The 21,175-nt window shown below is 40.3% G+C and overlaps 1 protein-coding gene across 5 annotated transcripts in view; it reads left to right on the top strand.

Moving 5' to 3' along the window:
- GRIK1 (glutamate ionotropic receptor kainate type subunit 1) overlaps positions 1–21,175 on the top strand; it is a 160,426-nt gene that overhangs the window by 91,720 nt on the left and 47,531 nt on the right. For all 5 annotated transcript variants that reach the window (XM_018555371.1, XM_018555374.1, XM_018555373.1 and 2 more), the window contains 3 exons: positions 3,671–3,784; positions 7,891–8,094; positions 10,097–10,320. In XM_018555371.1, the coding sequence (XP_018410873.1) occupies positions 3,671–3,784; positions 7,891–8,094; positions 10,097–10,320 (542 nt within the window). The remainder of the gene's footprint in view (positions 1–3,670; positions 3,785–7,890; positions 8,095–10,096; positions 10,321–21,175) is intronic.

The raw sequence follows: 21,175 nt of genomic DNA, 5'->3' as shown, positions 1-21,175 counted from the left end.
CGTTGCCTTATGTTGCACTGAAAATAGTAGTGCATCTTCTACTTTTTTTCAGAGTAACGGAACAGTTGCCCTATTCATACTCATTATTTTTTTGATGCCCTTCCGTTAGCATCCGTTAAAAAACAGATCTCAACGAAACGGATCCGGTGTGAATGAGCTGTAAAATTCTAATTGGATACAGACAGTAATGAAAAGTTAACTGAGGTTCTAGTCATCATCTTTCCTACCAGTAAAAGAAAGTGTTTTTATTGCCATTGTGTCCCTGTTTGAAAGATTTCCCTCACTACCTACCCTGGTGACATTTTTACAGTGATAGAAAGAGAGGGATGCTGAAAAAAAGAATCTGACAGGCGTTACTTACTCCTTACTCTATTTAAAAATAGAAAGTATTAATAGATTCTACAGTGCATCCAATGGGTATAACAGGTTAATGTCCCTTCCATGGTTATACATGTACGCACCAGGTATAGTAAAACTGGAACCTGAATAACCAACTTGTATTATTTGATAATAGACTTTATTTTATTTTTAATTACAGATCAATTTTAACAAACTCAGTCAGATTTTCTGATAGGACAATCATTTTCTCTTTAATATAAATATTTTATAGGTAAACTGCCTACTTGTAGTATTGTTTTCTGAAGGATGTGATTATTTCATTGAAACTATCATTATATTGAACAGTTGTATTGTTATGTATTTGGCCAGCATGAGTGCGGCATGTAGGTGGCCATCCGCACTGCAGTATCGTGCATGGCTTATTGAAGACAAACATGGCTTAGCCCATTGATTTTCCTTTAGTGACTAATGAGAGATGATTTCCAGTCATGCATTTAATATAACCAACACTGCCTGGGTAGTTAAGCACTGCCCAAAACTTTTTTCTTTTTTGGTTGCTGTTACACCATCGTTCTCTTTTAAAATGCTGAATCCTGCTCTATGTCTTAGTGTGCAAGCTAAAGGAGGCATCCCCAACGTGATGTAAGTAATCTGAAGTTTCCTATGTCCCACATTCTATACTTTTTAGGATACCATTTTTTGAGACAGTCCTGATAAAGAAAATGTGTTTAGATCCATTTCAAACCTTACTGCTATTTCAAAAATGTAATTTTAAATCTTTTCACCCGCTAGACCTCCCTGGCAGACTTCTGGTTTTGCATCTGTGTGCAGTTGGCAAGGCTCAAGCCTTCAAGCTGTTATTTTTGCAACAGTGAACACTGATTACCTTGTAAACTGCCTTTCCGAGCCATCACCAACTGGTTGGTCTGCGGCATTTGGCCCAAATATTCTCTGCTGTGTCTTACTTGCCAAATGACACTGAGGAAAAAAAATATTTTGATTGCAGTGTATTTGCTTCTCCAATTTTGTATACAGATTTTTTTTGTGTTTTCTTTTTCACTAAAGGAGAACTCCATGCTCCGATAAAATGACATGCTATAGCTTTCACAAAAGCTTTTGGACAACTGAGCATGACACCTACCTCTATGGCCAAAAGGGGACACCCCTCCAGATTGTTGAGTTCAGGCATTTAAAGTGAAGGGTAGCTATAATGCTACAGCATACAAAGACATTTTAGACAATTGTGCACTTTCAACCTAGTGGCAAGAGTGTGGGTAAGGCCCTTTTCTGTGTTCCTGTGCAAGAAGTCAGCTATATAAAATGCATGATTTCACCATGATGGGGAGATATTTTAGTGGCCTCCAGAGAGCCCTGACCTTAGCCCTATTGGGCTTTGGAATTAATTGTAATGCTGATTGTCAGCTAGGTCTTTTCATCCAACAACAGTACCTGACCTCAGGTACTCTTGCTCTTTTGGCAAAGCAGGCTCAAATTCCCATAAATACTCTCTAAAATCTTGTAGAAACCCTTCCCAGACGAGGGTATATTATTGTCCATAGCTTTGGAATGGAATTTTCAACAAGCTCATATGGGTGTGATGGCCTTACTTGTATAATTTTTTTAGTTGTCTTATGATCCCTTAATCATATGCAGATTGAGGAATGTAAGACTTCTGATCTGTGGCCTTACATGTGCCAGTAAACAGCCCATTCTTTTTAGGAACGTTGACTTATAGCAGATTTTCCTAGAATCATGATCCTTGGCATGTGTTTAGTTCAAATCCAAATTTAGACAGGCAACATAGCCAGTTAGCAGGGGTAATTAGGTTGCACATGCTCTTGCTGGATGCTAAAGCTGATAGGCTTAGCATTAGCTGAGTTTTTTCCAGGGCAATGACATGCTGAAAGGAGCAACTGGAACCCGGAACAGGAAAAAGATGACAATTCTACCTTACCCTGTGCATGGGCCTGAAGGGCAATAATTTCACAGGCTGCTCCTCTATGGCCGTGTTAGAAACAAATGGCTCTTTCTTCAGTTCAATGAAGCCTATTATATATTATTTTATAGTGCAAATTTTTTTATATTCAATAAATCATATGTGTGTTATGAAACACCAGTGTTTGATTATTCATATCAGCACAGCAAGTAATAAAGGGACACGGCCCTGCAATGATGGAAAATTAAATTAAAGCTCCCTCTTGTTAGCTGGATGAGTTTATAAATGCATGGCTGGTTGCTATGCATCTAAAACGTATTATTAAATCTCCACAGTCAATTTCTTATGGAACAAATTGCCTTCTTGGCTTTTCATAGGGGCTGACAACCTCCCCGTACTAGGTGATTTACTTAGCAAACTGAAATAAAGCAGAAGGAAAAAAATATATACATATAGGATTTTTTTTCGCAAGGGGAGCGTTTGATCTGTGCAGAGGGCTAAGCTGCTCATGATTTTAGCCAAACTGTTTGCTAAATAATAAATGCTTAGTCAAAAAGCAAAAAGTGGCACCCTCCGTAGTTCAGCTCCATTGTGTTTTAGTTGGACTATGTTATTTAGTCTACGTGCTCAGGTGATAAGCAAACATAAAAATTATGTTAATTGAAAAGTGTCGAGGTAAGTAGCAGAAATGCAAAAATATTTCACAAAAATATATATTTAATATATTTATGAATATATATGTATATATGAATAAATTACATTTTAAAATACTGTGTATATGAATATACATGTGCTGTGTGCAGATAGATAGATAGATAGATAGATAGATAGATAGATAGATAGATAGATAGATAGATAGATAGATAGATAGATAGATAGTGGTAGTTAGTCAAATTCTACTGGACTTGTGTCAAGAACATACCCCATCATTTACAGCCACATGGATAACTCAGCCACCTTAATCCAATCACCATGGATTATGTCAAGGCAGATGCTCATTGTCAAATAACTATATGTGGGTATTTGTAAAACCTCCTGTTTAATTGCATAATCCAATCGCCATGGTGCTATGAACTTTTGTCAAACCGCCGCAAGTAAAGCTGTTAAAACAACATTGTAAGTAGGTGATAGATTATGTCAAAGGACACCACCCTTGTTTTGAAATGGCTGTTCAGTTTCATGTTGATTGGCTCTTTCATGCCTCTTGCAGACCAGTTGTCCTCTGTGTACAAAATGTTAACCTCCTCACTTAGTTTGTATGTCCCTTTTCTTCAAGGTGTAGGAAAGTCAATGTTTGTGTTTTTCTTTGACTATATCTATGTGTATGCCTACATTGGCCTGTAACTTACAAGATGAAGTTAAGTAATCCAAGGAATATTTGTTTCTCTCCTTAAGGTTGGAGTTTGGAATTCAAATATGGGTCTTAATATGACGGACAATACAAAGGACAAATCAACTAATATTACAGATTCGCTGGCCAACCGGACGCTTATTGTAACCACCATTTTGGTAAGTAAGAAGTGAAAGATTATCAAGTAAAAAAAATGAATATCAAATTAAAACACGCCACACACAGCAAGGCTTCTGTTTTAGGGAAGAACAATACAGTCAGCTTCCCGCTGGCCTACAATATTGGAAAAGGTTTTTTTTTTTTAAAGTTGCAAATGTGCACTACACAAAGGCATGACCTTTTGCCATTTAAAAGACCATTTAAACTGATTGGGGGTTCCAGCTTACTGGGGAGTTTTTCTCATATTCATCCAGTTAATATTCTTCTCCTGTTAGTTGCCCCACTAGCTTAAATCTTACAGCTGCCCATATCCACATCTTCTGAATGGCTGTGCATGTGCACTTGTAGAAATGCACGTAAATGTGTTCACTGGTTCCAGCACCCTCCTTTCTGCTAGAAAACTGCAACTTCTTTCAAACATTGAAGCATAAAATGGTGATTGGATGGACATGGGGCTATAGTGCCATCCAGAAGTGCACTGAAAAAATAGGTTACAGCTAATTATACCAAAATCGGATGAGCATAAACTGAGAGGATATGCAGTTGAAGTCTTTCCTAAACAACATCAGCTCTTCTGCTATTTTTTCCTGCCTGGATTTGCAGTACATAATAGCTCATGTTTGATTAGAATGAGGAAACTGCATACATATCTTGGAATATAAAACTCTGCTCCTAACACAAACATTGGCTCAGAATAGACAGCCAAAGAGCTATTTCAGGCTTGTTGACCATCATTAGTGCAGTATATTTGAACAATGGCTCTTATGGAGTAGGGCTTGTGGACCAAAGAGAAAGTTAACCAGACAGTTTATCAGTGCACAACACTAAAGATGACCAGTAAACCTGAAACAGCTGTATAGTTGTATAGCCAGGTATTTTGCTTACTCCTAACATTCTACTTCTAATTGTAATGAAGCCTGATAACTATAAGGTGAATGCTGACTTGGAAATAAGTGCACAGACTTTAGACAAGTGCAGAGATGTTAGCTGTCAGCTAGTGGAGGGTCAATGTGCCAAAGTGTTGGGTACAGATTTGCATAAATCCAGGGAAAATCCAATTACAGACTCAATGGACTAATTATACTGGAAGTATTTCCAATGCAAATGACTGAATAACTGACTTCACATAATAATTACCTTTAATGTAAGGGTGCCCATTCATAGCTAAATACAAGCAATGTGACAGACTTGACCATTAATTGAGACCATCTAGGGCTAATAACAGAGTGTGATATGGACCTCCAATGGGCTGGTCTTTAACCACTTGCAGAGACTTTCTGATGTGATGGAAAATGTTCCATTTCTTTCTTTGCTTTTTGATTAGGAATCAAAAATATTTACACATTTATTCATAGGCCTACGCATCCCTTAACGTGCCTCTCCTTCACATACTGCCCCATGTTATGCCCTCTGGGATTCTCTCCTGTACATATTGCTCAACCTCATACCCTCTGCACAAATTTCCTACACATAGTGCCCCATGTTATACCCTCTACTCTCCTTTCCAGCACATAATGCTCACTGTTATACTCTCTGCACTCCTTTTCTGCACATACTTCCCACTCTCATACCTGCTTGTTGGCAGTTGGATCAATTTAGAGTCAAGCTAAATCTTTGCCAGATCTCTAAAGTGGCCTGGATAGTAGGAAAAGCTGTTATGTTTGCAAGAGTAGCACCATCTTAGAGGCCAATAAGTATGGTTTCATATGACGATTACGGAGGTACTGGGTCTCCATGGTCACCCATATTTTGCCCATGCAAGAGGCTCACCAATATTTAATCTGTTCTAGGATAACTGAGGTGATTTATTACTAAAAAAACAATTGTCCCCAAAACTTTTTTCATCTTAGAGTTCAGCATGAACTAGTACATAAACAGCGCTCCCCTTCCATCTCTATACAGCTAAACTTGTGATGACTTGTGAAAATCAATCATGTACAAGTGTTAATAACAACAAATACAAATTTAAATTGTCCCATTCGTTACTCCAGATCATGACTACACTCAAACACAAATTGTAAAATTCTGTGACGTCATACTGTAAATCCATACAAATTCTTGTGTGAATACCACTACAAGAACATTAGTGTAACTCTTCCACCTGTGTTTCCCACAAGACACCTTTTTAAAATGACCTCTCAATACTAGAAGGTCTAAAAGCATAGATGGTGTCACAAACCCATCACTAGGGGTTAGTGGACACAGTTTCCTCTTTGTTTCACTTGTCTAGACAGTTGCAATGAACAATTTCCTCATAGATATAGAACACAACTTTTCATTGAAAACATATAAATACAACATAAAAGCTCACTCTTGCCTGTGCTATTATTATTGTTGGTATGTTGCATGTTTCTCCCTCAGCAGCACTGATCTCCCCATTCAGCCCTGCATTTAAATCCATGTCTGCCGTATACAGCGTGGTGACATCACATACACGTTCGACCTGTTTTGTCTATACTGGACATCCTCATTGTCCATATTTGATTTTCACACGTTGGCTATTGATTCAACTGTATAGAGATAAAATGCGGTTGATTTTTTTACACGTTATGATATGTACAAATCATAACATTCAGGGTACAGGAATATAAAGAAAGCACTGAAACAGCAAGGTCCATGTATTACATCAGGTCCCCCTCCTCCATTCTATCTTGTAGTTGGGTTGCTGGGCTGGATGTATTAAGCAGGCTTTGCTTTCTGGTGCAATGTTCGTGTTAAGCCCGTGAATCACTGCATGCAAAGCCGTGCGGAGCAAAGCAAAACTACGAGGCACGGACGTTCGCATGCAGTATGTGAGCTGAGCGCGGCCAGATGAAAAACTGCATCTTCAGCCAATCGGCTTGCACGTTACAACCGAATAAACATCGTATGGTGATGTGCAGGTTTTTACGCGCGAGCTGAAGATGACATTGTGAATCTCGGCACGCTAAGCTTTGCGAGCTCTTGCAAGCTGACAGGCCGGAGTGAAAATGACATGACATACTGCACACAAAGGTCCATGCACCACCACTCCGCGCTGCTTTGCGTGCAATGTGTCACAGGCTTTAATGTACTGCTTGAGAGCACCACCAGAGAATTAGCAGCAAAAACTGTAAATGAAATCAATGATTTCAGAGATTTGCAGAATCTTGTTACATAATAAAGCTACTGGTGGGGATTTAGAACTATTGATCTGATTGGATAAAGCTAAAGCTCTTGACTTTGAGGCATGTCCGCCATGTGCTAAATAGGGTGCCCTCATGACCCCAGAAACAAGAGGAGAGTTTTGAGGAATGAGTTGTACTGATCTAGTTTACACTATATACCAACACAATAGTGATGTATAAATGGATTCCAGTAATAATGTATTTACTATGTTCTTAGCATTTTTTTTGAGACCATCTGTCATTCTTGCAAGGCAGCTGTTTCCTCCACAACTCTTTCCCTTGCCAACAAATAGTGTAGTTTCTCTGACTGACTAATCAACTTCAAATATAGGGATAAGATACCCTCTTTTTGTGGGGTATAGGCACCTTGTGTGAATTGCATCCAGAGCCCATGCCCTGCCACAATGAACTTCTCTTATTTGCTCCCTATTGGTCTGTTAAAAATACCATCAAAAGTGTTTTGTTGTATCTGTTTGATAGGTCAAAAAATACCTGTTGATCCTGCCAGAAATTCAGTGCTGCCCCATGTATTCTGCAGCTTCATCTCCAGCACTCTTATGGTCCTGTCCAGGCTAGCTCTGTGAACACCCCCCATGTTATGGAGAAGAGGAGGTGTGTGTTCGGTTGTCAAACAATTCCTGTCCTAGTGTGACATAGCTGCTTCTCCATTTATACAATAAGTGAGCTTTGTCACCCTATGACAGGAAATGTGTTACTGGCAAAATCATCAGGTAAAAATAAAGGGGAAAAAAAATAAATAAAGCTAATGCAGTCATCACATCTAAGAATCAATAAGCTGCAATATACTGTATTACATTTATGTTCTTGTTAGATAGACTTTACCCTACAGGCCACCATACTATCCTTTATATGTCCTCACCTGCAGAATTGTATGTTGAGTTTTAAAAAGTCTTTCCTAATAATAGTACAAATTATATTCATACTTTTCTCTCTTTTAGGAGGATCCATACGTAATGTATAGGAAGTCAGACAAGCCGCTGTATGGAAATGACAGATTTGAGGGCTACTGCCTGGATTTGCTGAAAGAACTCTCCAACATCTTGGGCTTTATATATGAAGTGAAGCTGGTAGCAGATGGCAAATATGGGGCACAGAATGACAAAGGAGAGTGGAATGGAATGGTTAGAGAACTCATCGATCATGTAAGCAGCATCAGTAATCATTTAGGTGTTTGTTGTGTGACTGTTGGTATTCCTATACTAACGCTGTAATAACTGATTCAATCTTCAATCTCAATCTGATTCAATCAGTCTTAGGTTTGGTTTGTGGCTCTAAAGGATTGAAAAAATACAACCCCTCTCTACATGACTGTAGATTGATTGTAAATTGTGCAAATCTGCATGCACATATTCAGGGTAAGCAAAATGCAACCTACTGAAGAAAAATATCAAGTCATAATACCGTTGTCATTTTGCGCCAATGTGCCTGAACATCATAAGTGACATGTGCGTGACATATGCATAGCTCGCATCCCATCAAGATTTGTCAGCAACCCACACACCTAGGCGTGTAGTTCCCACTATCAACATAGCCTGTCACGGTTTACAAAGTGAGGGCATTGAGGGGTGTAAAAAAAATGACCTAAGTAGCAGGAACGAGAGATGTCGGCTATAATATATTCTAAATATGAACCTGCCCTTTGCTCTTTCATAACTGAAAAAGTGCAGTGTGAACCCTTTCCTACCATAATTTTTAATAGTTTAATCTGACGGGTGCACTTTAAAATATTGATAAGCTTACTTGTTCTTAAACCAGGCAAATTACAAAGTTTTGATTACAATGAATATGTGCATGCAAATTTGTCCAATTTACGGTCAATCATACAAGTTGTGAATTATTATTGCCTGGGTTCTCGACAGACTAAGCTTAGCTCCATAGAAATAATTAGATGAATCAGACATGAGTAAATGATTCTCCAGATTTGATCCCTAGTAAAGGGTCAGTTCCCCAAAAAATCAGCAGTAGGTAGAACTTCATGAGTTGAGTCACTCACCATCTTCTAAACCAGGATCTCTGCACAGAGTTTACTTGTTGGTCATTTTGTTGCAGTCATAAAAGGGGGATTTTCATTGCTGATACTTTGATAGAGAATACAACATGGAGTTAGATTGCCTTTGGGGAGTCAGAGCTTGGAATGAGAGGGGATCTAAATACTGGAGTCCCTTAGAAGTTTTTTTTTTGTTCAGCCCACTAACATCCATCTTTAAGTCAAATGGTACAATTTTGGGTGAACTACTCCCTTAAGGCATAAACCCAGAAACAAAAAATTTAATATATTGCAGATTACTATTCCTTAAATATGGTAGCTGGATTCTTTTTTTCATTTTTCAAGCTTTGTTTCATTTTACCTGGTGGTTCTACCAAAAACACTTCCTTTCCTAATGTGACAACGCTTACTTAATGCATTGTATCTATGTAGGAGTAGCACTATCATCTCTGCTTTCTTGATTTCAACTACAAAACCTCCCCCTCTCTTTTTCTCAATTACATAATAGAGTATACAGTATCCTTTCTCAACCAAGGTTCTGTGGAACCCTAATGTTCCTCCATAGGTTGCTAGGGGTTCCATGAGCTGTGGCCAGTTGACCTTCCATTTGATGATGCCTGCATAGTTTCAGGACCCACGCCTTTTAGCAAAGCCAAAATCATGACATTGTTTATCCTTTTAACTTTCTGTCAGGGAGGCATTCTGATCACCACTGCAAGGGTTGATTCTTCCTACTGACCACCAATGCAAGAAGCATTTTTTTGCCATTAACCATCAATAAAAAAATGTTGTTAAAGGTTCCTTGAGGCACTAACATGATTGGAGAGGTTCCTCTGGGGGTAAAAAAAAAAAAAAGTCACTTTGACTTTTCAGAAAGTTGAATACTGCAATTCCCCCATTGCATGTGTTGCATTGTGGGATTCAAAAGCTTCCTATGGACTTGTGTACAGAGGCATTTGTTCCGATACAGAGCTGCTCTGCTCCCTGCACAAGCTAATTGAAATACAGAAGCAGGCCAGAAGGAGGTCAAAAGCAACTCATCTCAAATGCAAGCTAAATGCATTGGATAGCTCTGCATTTGTACATCTCCACTTAGGTATTAAAATTAATGTTGCATAAACACTTTTAACCAATAAGAAAACTCTCTCTGTTTGCAGAAAGCAGACTTGGCTGTCGCCCCCCTGACCATCACCTACGTTAGAGAAAAAGTCATAGATTTCTCCAAACCCTTCATGACCCTCGGCATCAGCATCCTATACCGGAAACCAAACGGTACCAATCCTGGAGTTTTTTCCTTCCTCAACCCCCTCTCCCCTGATATTTGGATGTACGTGCTTCTCGCCTGTCTGGGAGTCAGCTGTGTCTTGTTTGTCATCGCAAGGTAAGGCACTTTCCTATTGACATTCATGGTAAACGTTGTTCTCTCATCTCTCGCCACACTTTACAGGCTGCGCTAATGAAACTTTGCATATTCTCATTTATAACTGTTAAAATGCTTGCCATGATTTGCTTTTCTACCATCAAAGTTTCTCTGCTATTACTTACTGTCCTGTGTGCAAGCTTGTTCTATTAAAGAGAAAATTAATGCAAAAACTAGGTATAAATGTTCATGTATTACATATTTACAATCACTGAAATCATTTTAAACATTAAAGTGACATTAAACCCTCAGATTTTTTAACATAACAATACTGTAATGTGTGCCTTACTGTAATCCATGGTAGTTTCCCTTCTCTTTGCTGCTCTTCCTTTTAAATCCTCATGTCGTCTCATGCTTGGGGAGAACTTCCCTTTGCAGCTGAGTGCCTCTTCTTGTAGTGCTGGCTCAGGTTGCAAACCTATACACATGTAGCCATTCCAGAGACAAGGCAGTCTGCTGCAAAACAGAAGTTCTGCCCAGCATGAGAACAGATACAGATTTAAAAGGAAGAGCAGCAAAGAGAAGGGAAACGACCATGGATTACAGTAAGGCACACATTACAGTATTGTTTTATGTTAAAAAATCTGAGGGTTTAATGTCACTTTAAAGTTAATTTAAAGAATAATATAATAATAATTTTTAAATATGGTAATAGTAATGATTTTAAAAATAAAAAAAGTGCTGTGTGTAATTACCAGTAATCTTTCTTATTATTTCCCTCTAACTAAATTTCCTGTTAAGTAATGTTTAATCAGGCTGATAGTGGAAGTGTCTGCACTGGTTGCTGAAGTGAGAGAAGAGGCGGAAGTGCCTGATTCTTGAATTATATCTGCAGGTTACACCTGTAGCTGAAACAGCGTCATATTTCATGCACTGGTAATTGGTACCAGAAGCAGTTCAAAGAGTTGAAAACATTTAGGGAAATACCTGTAGCCTCTAAAAAGTGTGTTGAAATTTTAAGGATGAATCCACTAACAGCATACAGCAATTGAAAATATTTCAAGTCGCTGTTATGTCTGTTTTAAAGTGCCACAAGTGACAAAGTATTAATGAGAACTGCATTATTTAATGAACAATGGTATGAATAAAGCTGGCCATACACTGTAATATTTTATTCATTCAACCTGCGGGCTGAGCAAAGAAAATATTACAGATTCCTCCATCAATGCTTATGAGCGTTGATTGAGAAATCTCCCGCTGTCTTTATTGTTTTCTGACAGTGGCTGTTGTCAGAATACCCAAACAGAGCCGTTGGCTCATTGGCTGCCGACTCTGTTCATTTGTAGATTTTCCGACCAACGACTTCGATCAGCTGATCAGCTAAGGGATACCGGCCAAAAGGGTGCCAACAGCGGCAGCCACTGTGCAAATTTCAGCCAGTTTATCAAGAACCAGACAAAATTTGCACAGTGTATGGCCAGCTTAACTGTGCAAAATACAATTAGAGATGTGCTAAGAGTTGTTCAAGGACCACCTTTAAAGTACAACTCCGGGAAAACTTTCATTAACTCTTGCAGTGGAGCTACCCCTACAATGCAAGGGTTAACTGCTCGTTTTTGATTAGGTGCCAAAAAACAAAAAAAAAGTTATACTCACTTGAACTGTGGAGCCGGCTCATTCTTAGACCGGTCCACCCAGCCTCTCTCTCTCCCCCTCATCAAAGGGAACCTGCCAGAATCAAAACACGGGTGCTGTTAACACTAACTTGTTTTTGAAGATTTAAGCTCTGCGTCCTCATCCTTACTTTATTACTCAAAGCCAATCTCTGGGCAAACTAAAACGTTTCCTTGCAGTAAGACTGCCTTCACACTGCAAGGGTTAAGTGTTTTTGTCTAGGGGACCTGGAGTAAAACAGATTTACTTACCTGATCCCTGCTCCCTCCAGCTACCTCGGGCTTCTAGAGCAGCCCCTGCAGCCTCATCTCCCCTGGGTTCCATAGACCTGCATTAGATGTGAGGACACAGAGGGACATTTCAACAGCCGGAGGGGGAGAAGAGGAAAGCACTGACCACCAGGGAAGCAAGGTTCAAATAAGTAAATCTGCTTTATTCCAGCCTCTACATGAAAACTAGCAGTTAACCCTTACAGTGGGGGGTAAGTGTACTTTTTTTTTTCGTTTGCCTGGATATGTGCTTTAAAGCTCAACTGATGTCACATCAGGTATCTCCTCAGTTAGATATTGTATTAACAAACCCATTTGCATTTTACTTTCCTGGTATAGCAGTTGTGTAGGGTGTCTAAAGAACTATGTAAAGTTCAATAAGCACCTGAGTTTGACCAAGTCCCCAAGGCACTTTGTCATCCAGCTGACCTGGTCAGATACACCCCATCTCTTCCGTATCTCTACAGGTCTGTGTGAGGTGACTTGTGATGAGGGTTGTAGCCCTCACTCTTCTATGCCAGCACTGAGCACTGCACTGGGTGACCAAGATACACATTTACACTAATATTGAGACTGACCATTCCTAAGTAAAAATTGAAGAAGAAAAAAAATCATGGCATACAACGTAACAGGAGTATAAAAAGAAAAAAGGAGATGTGAGACTTCAGTTGGTCTTAATGATCTAACCTGGAACGAGCGTGCAAATCAGAAATAGACACTTCATTGTCAGGATGACACATCCTGCAGCTTCAAAAAACAAGTCAGCAAAGACAACTTCTATACTTGTGTTGTGACGGGTCCCTTTTAAAGCCTTTGATCAGATGACTCATTCCAGATCTTGCTCTTGTACATCCCGCAAGTGTTACAGATTGGTTTTTGATGGCGGTGGGTAAACACAGACAGCAGATTTAACAAGGCAATAACTGCTCCTATTACACTAAGAATTTAAATGATGTATATGATGCTACTGATACTCCCAGCCGCAAACAGATATAAATAATAAATTAATATATTCTTCTAATTAACATGAACCACCATTGTTGCCCATGATCCCCGCTCCACATATAAATATTATATGTTATATTAATGTGGCATGGGGATATACATGAAATAAGTGGTGGTAGGCCTCAATTTGAAGTGTGTATTAATACATTATTAATATATGTTTGTCGTTTGGAGTTGCGGTACAGTTATTTACATAACTTATATGCTTAGTAGGACCCAAAGTGACTGGTTTTCATTGTATGCTGTGTTTATCTTCTCTTTTATTTAATTAAAACTATCTGTAAACTACAACCTGTTATTATGATTGTTAGAGGAAACCTTTCCCAAAGAAAGCATGCTGACTTCTCATTCTGCAAATGCTAGTTCCCAGGTTGTCACGTTGACCCTTTTGCTTCAGCAGTTTAGGTTATTAATACAGAACAAGAATTCAGATAAACAGTTCTGATTTTTCTCTGACTTTCCTGATCTTTTTGTTTGTGATGAGTCAAACGTTCACATTTTTAAGTCAGAGAATTAACATACCAGCCAGACAACTAGCATTTTCAATAAGAGCTTGTCAATGAGAGCCCATATATGTCTCTCAGAAAAAGTTTACTTTAAAATGTATCTAAACCAACAACTTTTTTTTAGTTTTGAATAGTTTAGGGAAGGGTTAGAACCCTGATCAGGTTTGTATCAGGTCCCTCCATCAGGGATATCCACCCTGGTGATCACTATCACTGAGACTGAGTGAGGGAAAATCCAAAGTCTGGAGTCTTCACCAGAACTAGAAAGGAGAGGAAATATTTCATTTAGGACACCTGTTCTGGTGACAACTATGAAGGGGATTTTGTCAGCCTTGGAGATATATTATCTTGTGTATACAGAACATGATGTGAAGGAAAATCTCCCCAATGGGATACAGATAGCAAAGACAAACTGATGGGTTTTTAACCCTTCCCTACTCTATCCAAATGAAAAAAGGATTTGGCTTTAGATATACTTTAACGTTGCTTTAAATATTCTTATGTGTAACAAGGAACCTTCTTTCGTGTTACAACTAACAGTATTTAAAGCAACCAACTGTATTATATGGGGTGCCATTAAAAATAAATGGCACTGCAAGTGTGATGTGTGTTTTTGCGTGTCTTGTGAACGCTACAAAACCACAGGATCACGTGGGGGGTTAAATATACTGTATGTCTGAAATTTAAACTTTTCAAAATATTTCTTGCTTGCTGTTCCATCTGTTGCATACTAGATTTCATATACAGAGCTATAAATACCTCCTGTAGTGGTTACATGGAAAACATCCCCGCTTAAGGACTGCTGACAAGTTCAGTTAGCCTATTGGTTTAGTCAAGTCAGGCCTGGACCATGCAGTGATATAATGCGGGAGGCATTTATTTTAAAAGACACACATACATACTGTAGACACAGACACACACACGGTGTAAATATCTATATTGTCACCAATAATACTGTAGTTTTTCAGTTAGCACTTTGATAGTTAGTCCTGTAACATAAAGAGAAACTAATTTAATATGTGCATGCAACCTGCTTGAAGAACAAACCTGATGTTTTATTTTGCATTAAACATTTTTTTTTTAAATCTGCTTTTTTTTTTTGGCTAAGTAAATTCAAAGTCAGCTTTCAATATATACTTGTTAATTAGTGGGTTTATTACAATCTGGTTTCATTACTCCGGCTCGGCTAAGCCCCCTGAGTTATAAGAGTTAATAAATTCACAGATTAATCATAGTGTTGAAACAGTAATTAAAATGTATTTGGTATGACATTGGCAATTAAAAGAGTTTTGCAATTATAAATGCTGTAGACATTCACTGAAAGTACAGTGGGGAGGAAAAGGATTCTTCTGCTGGCTGGTTCACCAATTATCACTTGGGCTCAGGGGGTTCATTTTTAGCATTTTGGAAGAATTTGTTTTTCCATTGACAGACTGGGGTATTAAATGGATATGTTACCTTTCTTTTTGTACAGACAGTCCCTTTAAGTGTAGCTGTAGGACACATTAGTAAAATACCCCAGGAGATTTATAATCTAATACCACTTGGTATAATAGCTACCTATGTCTCATTTGCTGCACACAGCTGCATCTGGCATAGCTCTGATAATTGCGGCAAGGAGTAGCATAGTGTTCCTTGGGTGTTATTAAGCATTCATTATTTCCCAAACTGTTACATCAAAGTATCCCTGTAGTAGCTAATTAAAAAATCAAGATATTGTTTTAAAAGACATAGCTGTTCAAATCACTATATACAAGCAACTACCTTTACATTCCTTTGTTACGGTAATAAAGCAGGTCACAGTCCCTTCTGTGTTCAACTCCCTCACCCCTGTGGCCACTGATTCTACACAATTGGTATATTAGCAGAGAAGTAATGGGCCCTGAGTTGTTTTACTTTGAGGCCAAGTCAACCAGTAACCAGAAGATGTGGCATACGTGGGGACAAATATGGGTTCTCTGTCCTCAGGTTTACGTTAAGACTAGTCTGTTGAGGCCAAGAAATCCCCTCCAGATGAACTGCACTGCAAAAAAATGTAACCAACTTTGTTGCAGATTCTTACCTGTTCCTGTTCTGAAGAAATTGGGGAAAACCTTACAATGTCCTTCTTCAAATTGACTGCTTAGTGGGAGCAACTGCCTTCTTTATCACTGTCTGAGCAATGTCAGTGCTGCAAGGAAATTAGAGACTAGGGATACACCGATACCAATACTAGTATCGGTATTGGTGCCGATGCCGAGTATTTGGACGAGTACTCATAGTCGCCCAAATTCTCCGATACTTGAACTTCCGGTATCAGGAAGCTGGGCAGCGAGTCATTACACACTGCCCTGCTGTCTGATTTCCCGGGAAGCCGGCTCCATGCTGAGCATTGAGCCAGGTTCCCGGACAATCAGGAAGCTGGGCAGTGTGTCATTACACGCACCGTAGCTTTCTGATTGGCCAGAAAGCCGGCTTCATGCTCCCTCATCACTTGGTGACGAGGGAGCATGGAGCAGGCTTCCCAGGCCAATCAGGAAGCCTGTCGCCATGTAATGACACGTTGCCCGGCTTCCTGATTGGTCAACTTCTTGACCAACTAGGAGGCCGGGCAACGTGTCATTACATGGTGCCTGTTTTTCTAATTGGCCAGAAAGCCGGCTCCATGCTCCCTCGTCACCTGGTGATGAGGGAGCATGAAGAATAACTTCCCTGCTGATCGGGAAGCTGGGTGGCGTGTCATTACATGCCGTCTGACTTCCTTAATGGGACTTCAGGTATCGGTATTCGGTATCAGCAAGTACCGGAAAAAATATATCGGTACCCAAAAACCGATATCGGTGCATCCCTATTAGGGACAGAAGAAAAATTAATAAATAAATTATATCTGAACTCCAGGCAGTTATAAAAAACACAAATTGATGCGACTCATTCATTCATTAATACATCAATATGTATTCATTGATACAAAATGTATTTTTTTTTCTAAAATACAAGCTGTGCAAGTACCTGAATTTGACCTGGTATCAGCCTCCTGCAATCTCTATACGGGAGAGCTGAGACTCAGAGAGGGAGCAGCAGCACAAGTCAGTGTGGTTGCAGTGCTTATGCATGTACGAAATACATGTTGGTAGGAGGAGAGAACAAAGTGCCATAGAGATGAGTTCATCAGTCTGCTGCTTTTCTTCTTTCCACTGTTCAGTCACAGGTTAGGGGTATTAAAGAGATGTCTGTTACTTAAAGTGTAGCTGAAGCCAATTTTTTGTTTAGTTTTGTATAGAGTGAAGAGGGTTAGAACACCTGTCAGGTATTTATTGCTGTCTGTGTCCCCGTTTCACCCTCCCAATTTGTCCTAGTGACCGTTATTACTGAAAGTGAAAGACAATCCCAAAATTTTTGGTTGTCATCAGAACGGGAATAGATGGGAAATCTTTTAATGGGGCACTAGTTCTGCTGACCACTAGGGATTTCCCTCTCCTTGGGGGGATTTCCTCTTACTTCCTGTTGTAGAGTGAAGGGTAATCTCCGTGTTGGGAAAAAAAAGCTGACGGGTTATAACCATCCCTTATTCTATCCAAATCTAAAAAAGGTTTTGGCTGCAGTTCTATTACAGTTCAGTTAAACTGCAGCAATGAAAAAAGCAGAATTCCTGCATTGCCAGACAGGTATGCTGTGTACCAGAGCTGTGTAAGTCTCAGAACTGGATGGATAGAAATAGATATCATTTTGCAGGCAAAACAGCTCCCTTACATCTATGAGTGTTATTCACAAAGCTAGCCGAAGGATCAGCCATAGCTTCGGCTGATCCTTCGGCTATCTTTGGCTGCGGGAGTCCTTCGGTTCATTAGATGTGAAGGGCAGCTGTGCAGGCTATTCACTATAGCCCGTACTGCTCCTGAAGCTGTCTGAGCAGCTCAGAGGAGCCGAAGGCATATGCTTCAGCTCGACTGAGCCGAAGTGACACCCGAAGCAGGCGAATGGCCAGCCATTGGCCGGCCAAAAGCCTAACTGACAGCTGGGTCGGAGCCAGCCGTGGTCTCACGGCTGGCTCCACCCAGTTGCAATGACACATCAGTGTCACCAGGTTACCTGGGGATGCTGATCTGTCATTAAACAATGACAACTGGGAGGAGCCGGCCATGACGTCACGGCCGGCTCCACCCAGTTGTTATTTATTGGCCGGGACCTGCTAGAAGACTCTTAGGAAACAGTTGGGCTGAGCTAGCTGTCACTACTAGCTCCACCCAAATTATTTTTTAAAGAAATTTTTATCATTTATTTAGATTTTTCTACTTTTTTTTTTTTCACTGATTTTTGACTAGCCAACCTGGATGCCGCTCGGCAGCATTCGGCTAATTACTCACTGCTGTTGGCCCCTATAAGACTAGGCCGAACGGCAGCGAGTAGCCTGGCAGCGAGTAGCCTGGCAGCGAGTAGCCAGATGTTGGATCGGCTGAGTCGAACGTGTTCTTCACTGTTCGGCTGAACGGAAGCAAGCCGATGTATTGCTGAAATCAGCTGTACAAGCCTGAAGTGAATAGCCGAACAGCGTTCGGCTCCCTTCACTCCGGGGGGCTTATTTACTAGAGGCTGCCTTCGGCAACTTTGTGATTAACCCTCTATGTGTTTTGCTGTTTGCTTGGAGTTCAGCTTCAAACATATTGTTAAAAACAGAGTGCATTTAAAGTATACTAATAGGGAAACTTTTTTTAAGTGAGAACTTAACCAAGAGAAGTGTAAAACAGAAATCACATGCAACAGAAACCTGTGCTGTGAAATGATCGGCATTCCCCAATAAGTGTCTATTAGATGTCTTCTTTGTTGCCCTCCCAATTCATAATACAAGTCTTAGGTAATCTGACAGCCGTAGTTTCCTCTGAAAGCCAATCGCACATACTGATTACTTCTTAAGTAGTTTCACTGTGCCGTTTCTTTCCTCGGTAAGCAGCGGCTTTCCAGCAAGTAAAGTATTTGAAGTCATTATCGGATTGCAGGTTGTGATTATGCATCAGCCACATTTCTTGCCGTTGTCCTGAAAAAGCTCCCAGTGCTCAGCGCAGAATCATTAGTCCCTGATGAAAAGGAATTGTAGTCATACTTGAAACAAGAATATTTTTCTGCCTGGATTTATCATGCAGTGTAAAGTTGTATATCACTTTCTCGTCGATACCTTGAAGCCAAGCTCAATATATTCATTGTGCTGTGAAGTTGTGTTTTTCTTTATTGGGAAGTTAAAAATAAACAGAATTACTCAGCTTAGCGCAGTAAAACCTTCTTGAAACAGAAGGCGTTCACATGTCTCATTGTATAACATGTACATAATGTCACCAGCACACCATAGTAAAGTGTCCCAAGGAACGTCTTTTTTATTGGCGCATATTGTCACTTGTAAAGCGCAATGTTTCAGCACCACACAGGATCCTCTTCATCAGGCTTAAAATGACGATGGTCAGAAACGTTGCGCTTTACAAGTGACAATATGCGCCAATAAAAAAGATTTTCCTTTAGACACTTTACTACATGTGCTGCTAACATTATGTTCATGCTCTGATCCACCTGGGCCATCCGTGGTCATTGCAGTACCCATCTTCCACAGGGATATCCAGTAAGGAAAAACACAAAGGGAGACAGAGCCTTCTCCTCGTGCATTAACATTTATTATGGATAAATAAAATTCAATCCAGAGTAAGAAAACTACTCATATGTACAATGTGGAGACATACACCGTAAATGCAAGTCAGGAAACATCCAAAATGCTCCAAGTTGCAACACTTAACATCATCCAGAGATACAGGACCATCAAGAGATGCGGCTACCAGCTGAAGAGTTTACAGGTATTTACAGTATATAGCGCCGATAATTTACGCAGCGCTTTACATACTACCGGTACACATTCACATCAGTAGTGATGAGCCAAACACCCCCGTGTTCGGTTCGAATTTGAACTTTAGAACATGGAAAAAGTTCAAATTCGAACTCAAACTTAATGTAAGTCTATGGGGGAAGAACTTTGAAAATCAATTGACCCCATTTTGAAGCCTTATATGCAAGTTATTGGCCATAAAAGGTGTATGGGGATTCGGGTACTGCCCTGAGGGACATGTATCAATGATAAAAACATTTTTTTTTAAATACCATTTTTAAAGGAGCAGTGACTTTTAACATCTGTCACAATCGTGCAAGCAGAAATTATTCCTGCATCTCAGCTACGGAACTGAGGCTCTCAAAGGAGTGGTTGGCTCAGTTTGGCGGATCCCCAGTACACTCAGTGCGATGGGGGACCGTTATACATCATGTACCCCGGCCTATGTGTGGTAACGTGGCTCCTTGCCAATGAGGCAACCGGACCTAAGGCAAGTGTGTGGATACTAAGAGTATTATGCGGAGAGTGGAGGAGTGATGGGACTGTAGTTCCCCAGAAGGTTTCACAACAACAGAGGCTTGTGTGCTCAATATAATTCCCACCCCCTCAGTAAGGCAGTAAACTGATGTGAGCAGGCAGCTAGGTGTTATTCACTAGGATAATTAGCGGGTTGTCCGGTAATATATATATTGCAGTTGTATACAGCAGGCACATACTTATGCTATTGAGTAAGTTCCTTCCACAGTTCCCAACAATGCAGTAGTTCAGTTATACTAGTAGACACAGTGCTTTCATTTAGCAATGGCAGATATAAGGTTGGAAGTAGCAACTGTCTGGGGTAGATCCCCTAGTACTTGCGGTTCTGGTGTCTGGACACTGAGAAGGATTAGCCCGGTATTTATGGATGTACAGAGGCAGCCGCTGTTGACGGGTCTGTTGCTGGGTCCCTGTAAGGCAGTCTCCCCCAATCTCTAATGCTAGAGCTTGCTAACGCTGGTTAGTTCACAGAGTCCTCGCTCGACGTTCCACAACGATAGAACGCCGAGTGAGTGACTCACCTGTGTTTTTGAGGAGGCGCCGCGGCCAGTGGGAGGAGTCCAGGGTGACGTCACGGATGAGACGGTGCGCCGTGGGCACGGGGGTCCGGGCTGGGTAAGTCTATGACAACATCACTTAAAGTAAAACAATAAATGTGAAGAATTCCTTTAAATATCATGCCTGGGGGTCCCCTTAACCTGCCTGTAAAGTGGCGCATCTGTACGATGTATAGAACCTGCTGCAGCAAAAATTACATTTTTAAAGAAAAAAATGACATTTAAAAAAATAAAGCGTGCGGTTCCCCTCCCAAACAATACCAGACCCTTTAGGTCTGGTAGGAATTTTAGGAGGGACGCCATTAAAAAAAAGGGAAAAAAAGCGTGGGGTTCCCCCCAAAAGTTCTACCAGACCCTTAAGGTCTGATAGGAATTTCAGGAGGGGACTCATGTAAAAAAAAAACAAAGTGTGTGGGGTTCCCCCCTTAAAGTCATAAAAATTCCAGAACCTTGATCTGAGCACAGGAAAGGGGGGGGGGGCGGCGG

The sequence above is a fragment of the Nanorana parkeri genome, unplaced genomic scaffold (assembly GCF_000935625.1).
Source record: "Nanorana parkeri isolate BGI_ZX_2015 unplaced genomic scaffold, ASM93562v1 scaffold194, whole genome shotgun sequence".
Classification (NCBI taxonomy): Eukaryota; Metazoa; Chordata; class Amphibia; order Anura; family Dicroglossidae; genus Nanorana; species Nanorana parkeri.
Note: the sequence above shows the minus strand (reverse complement) of the source record. Positions and strands in the feature narration are given on the sequence as shown.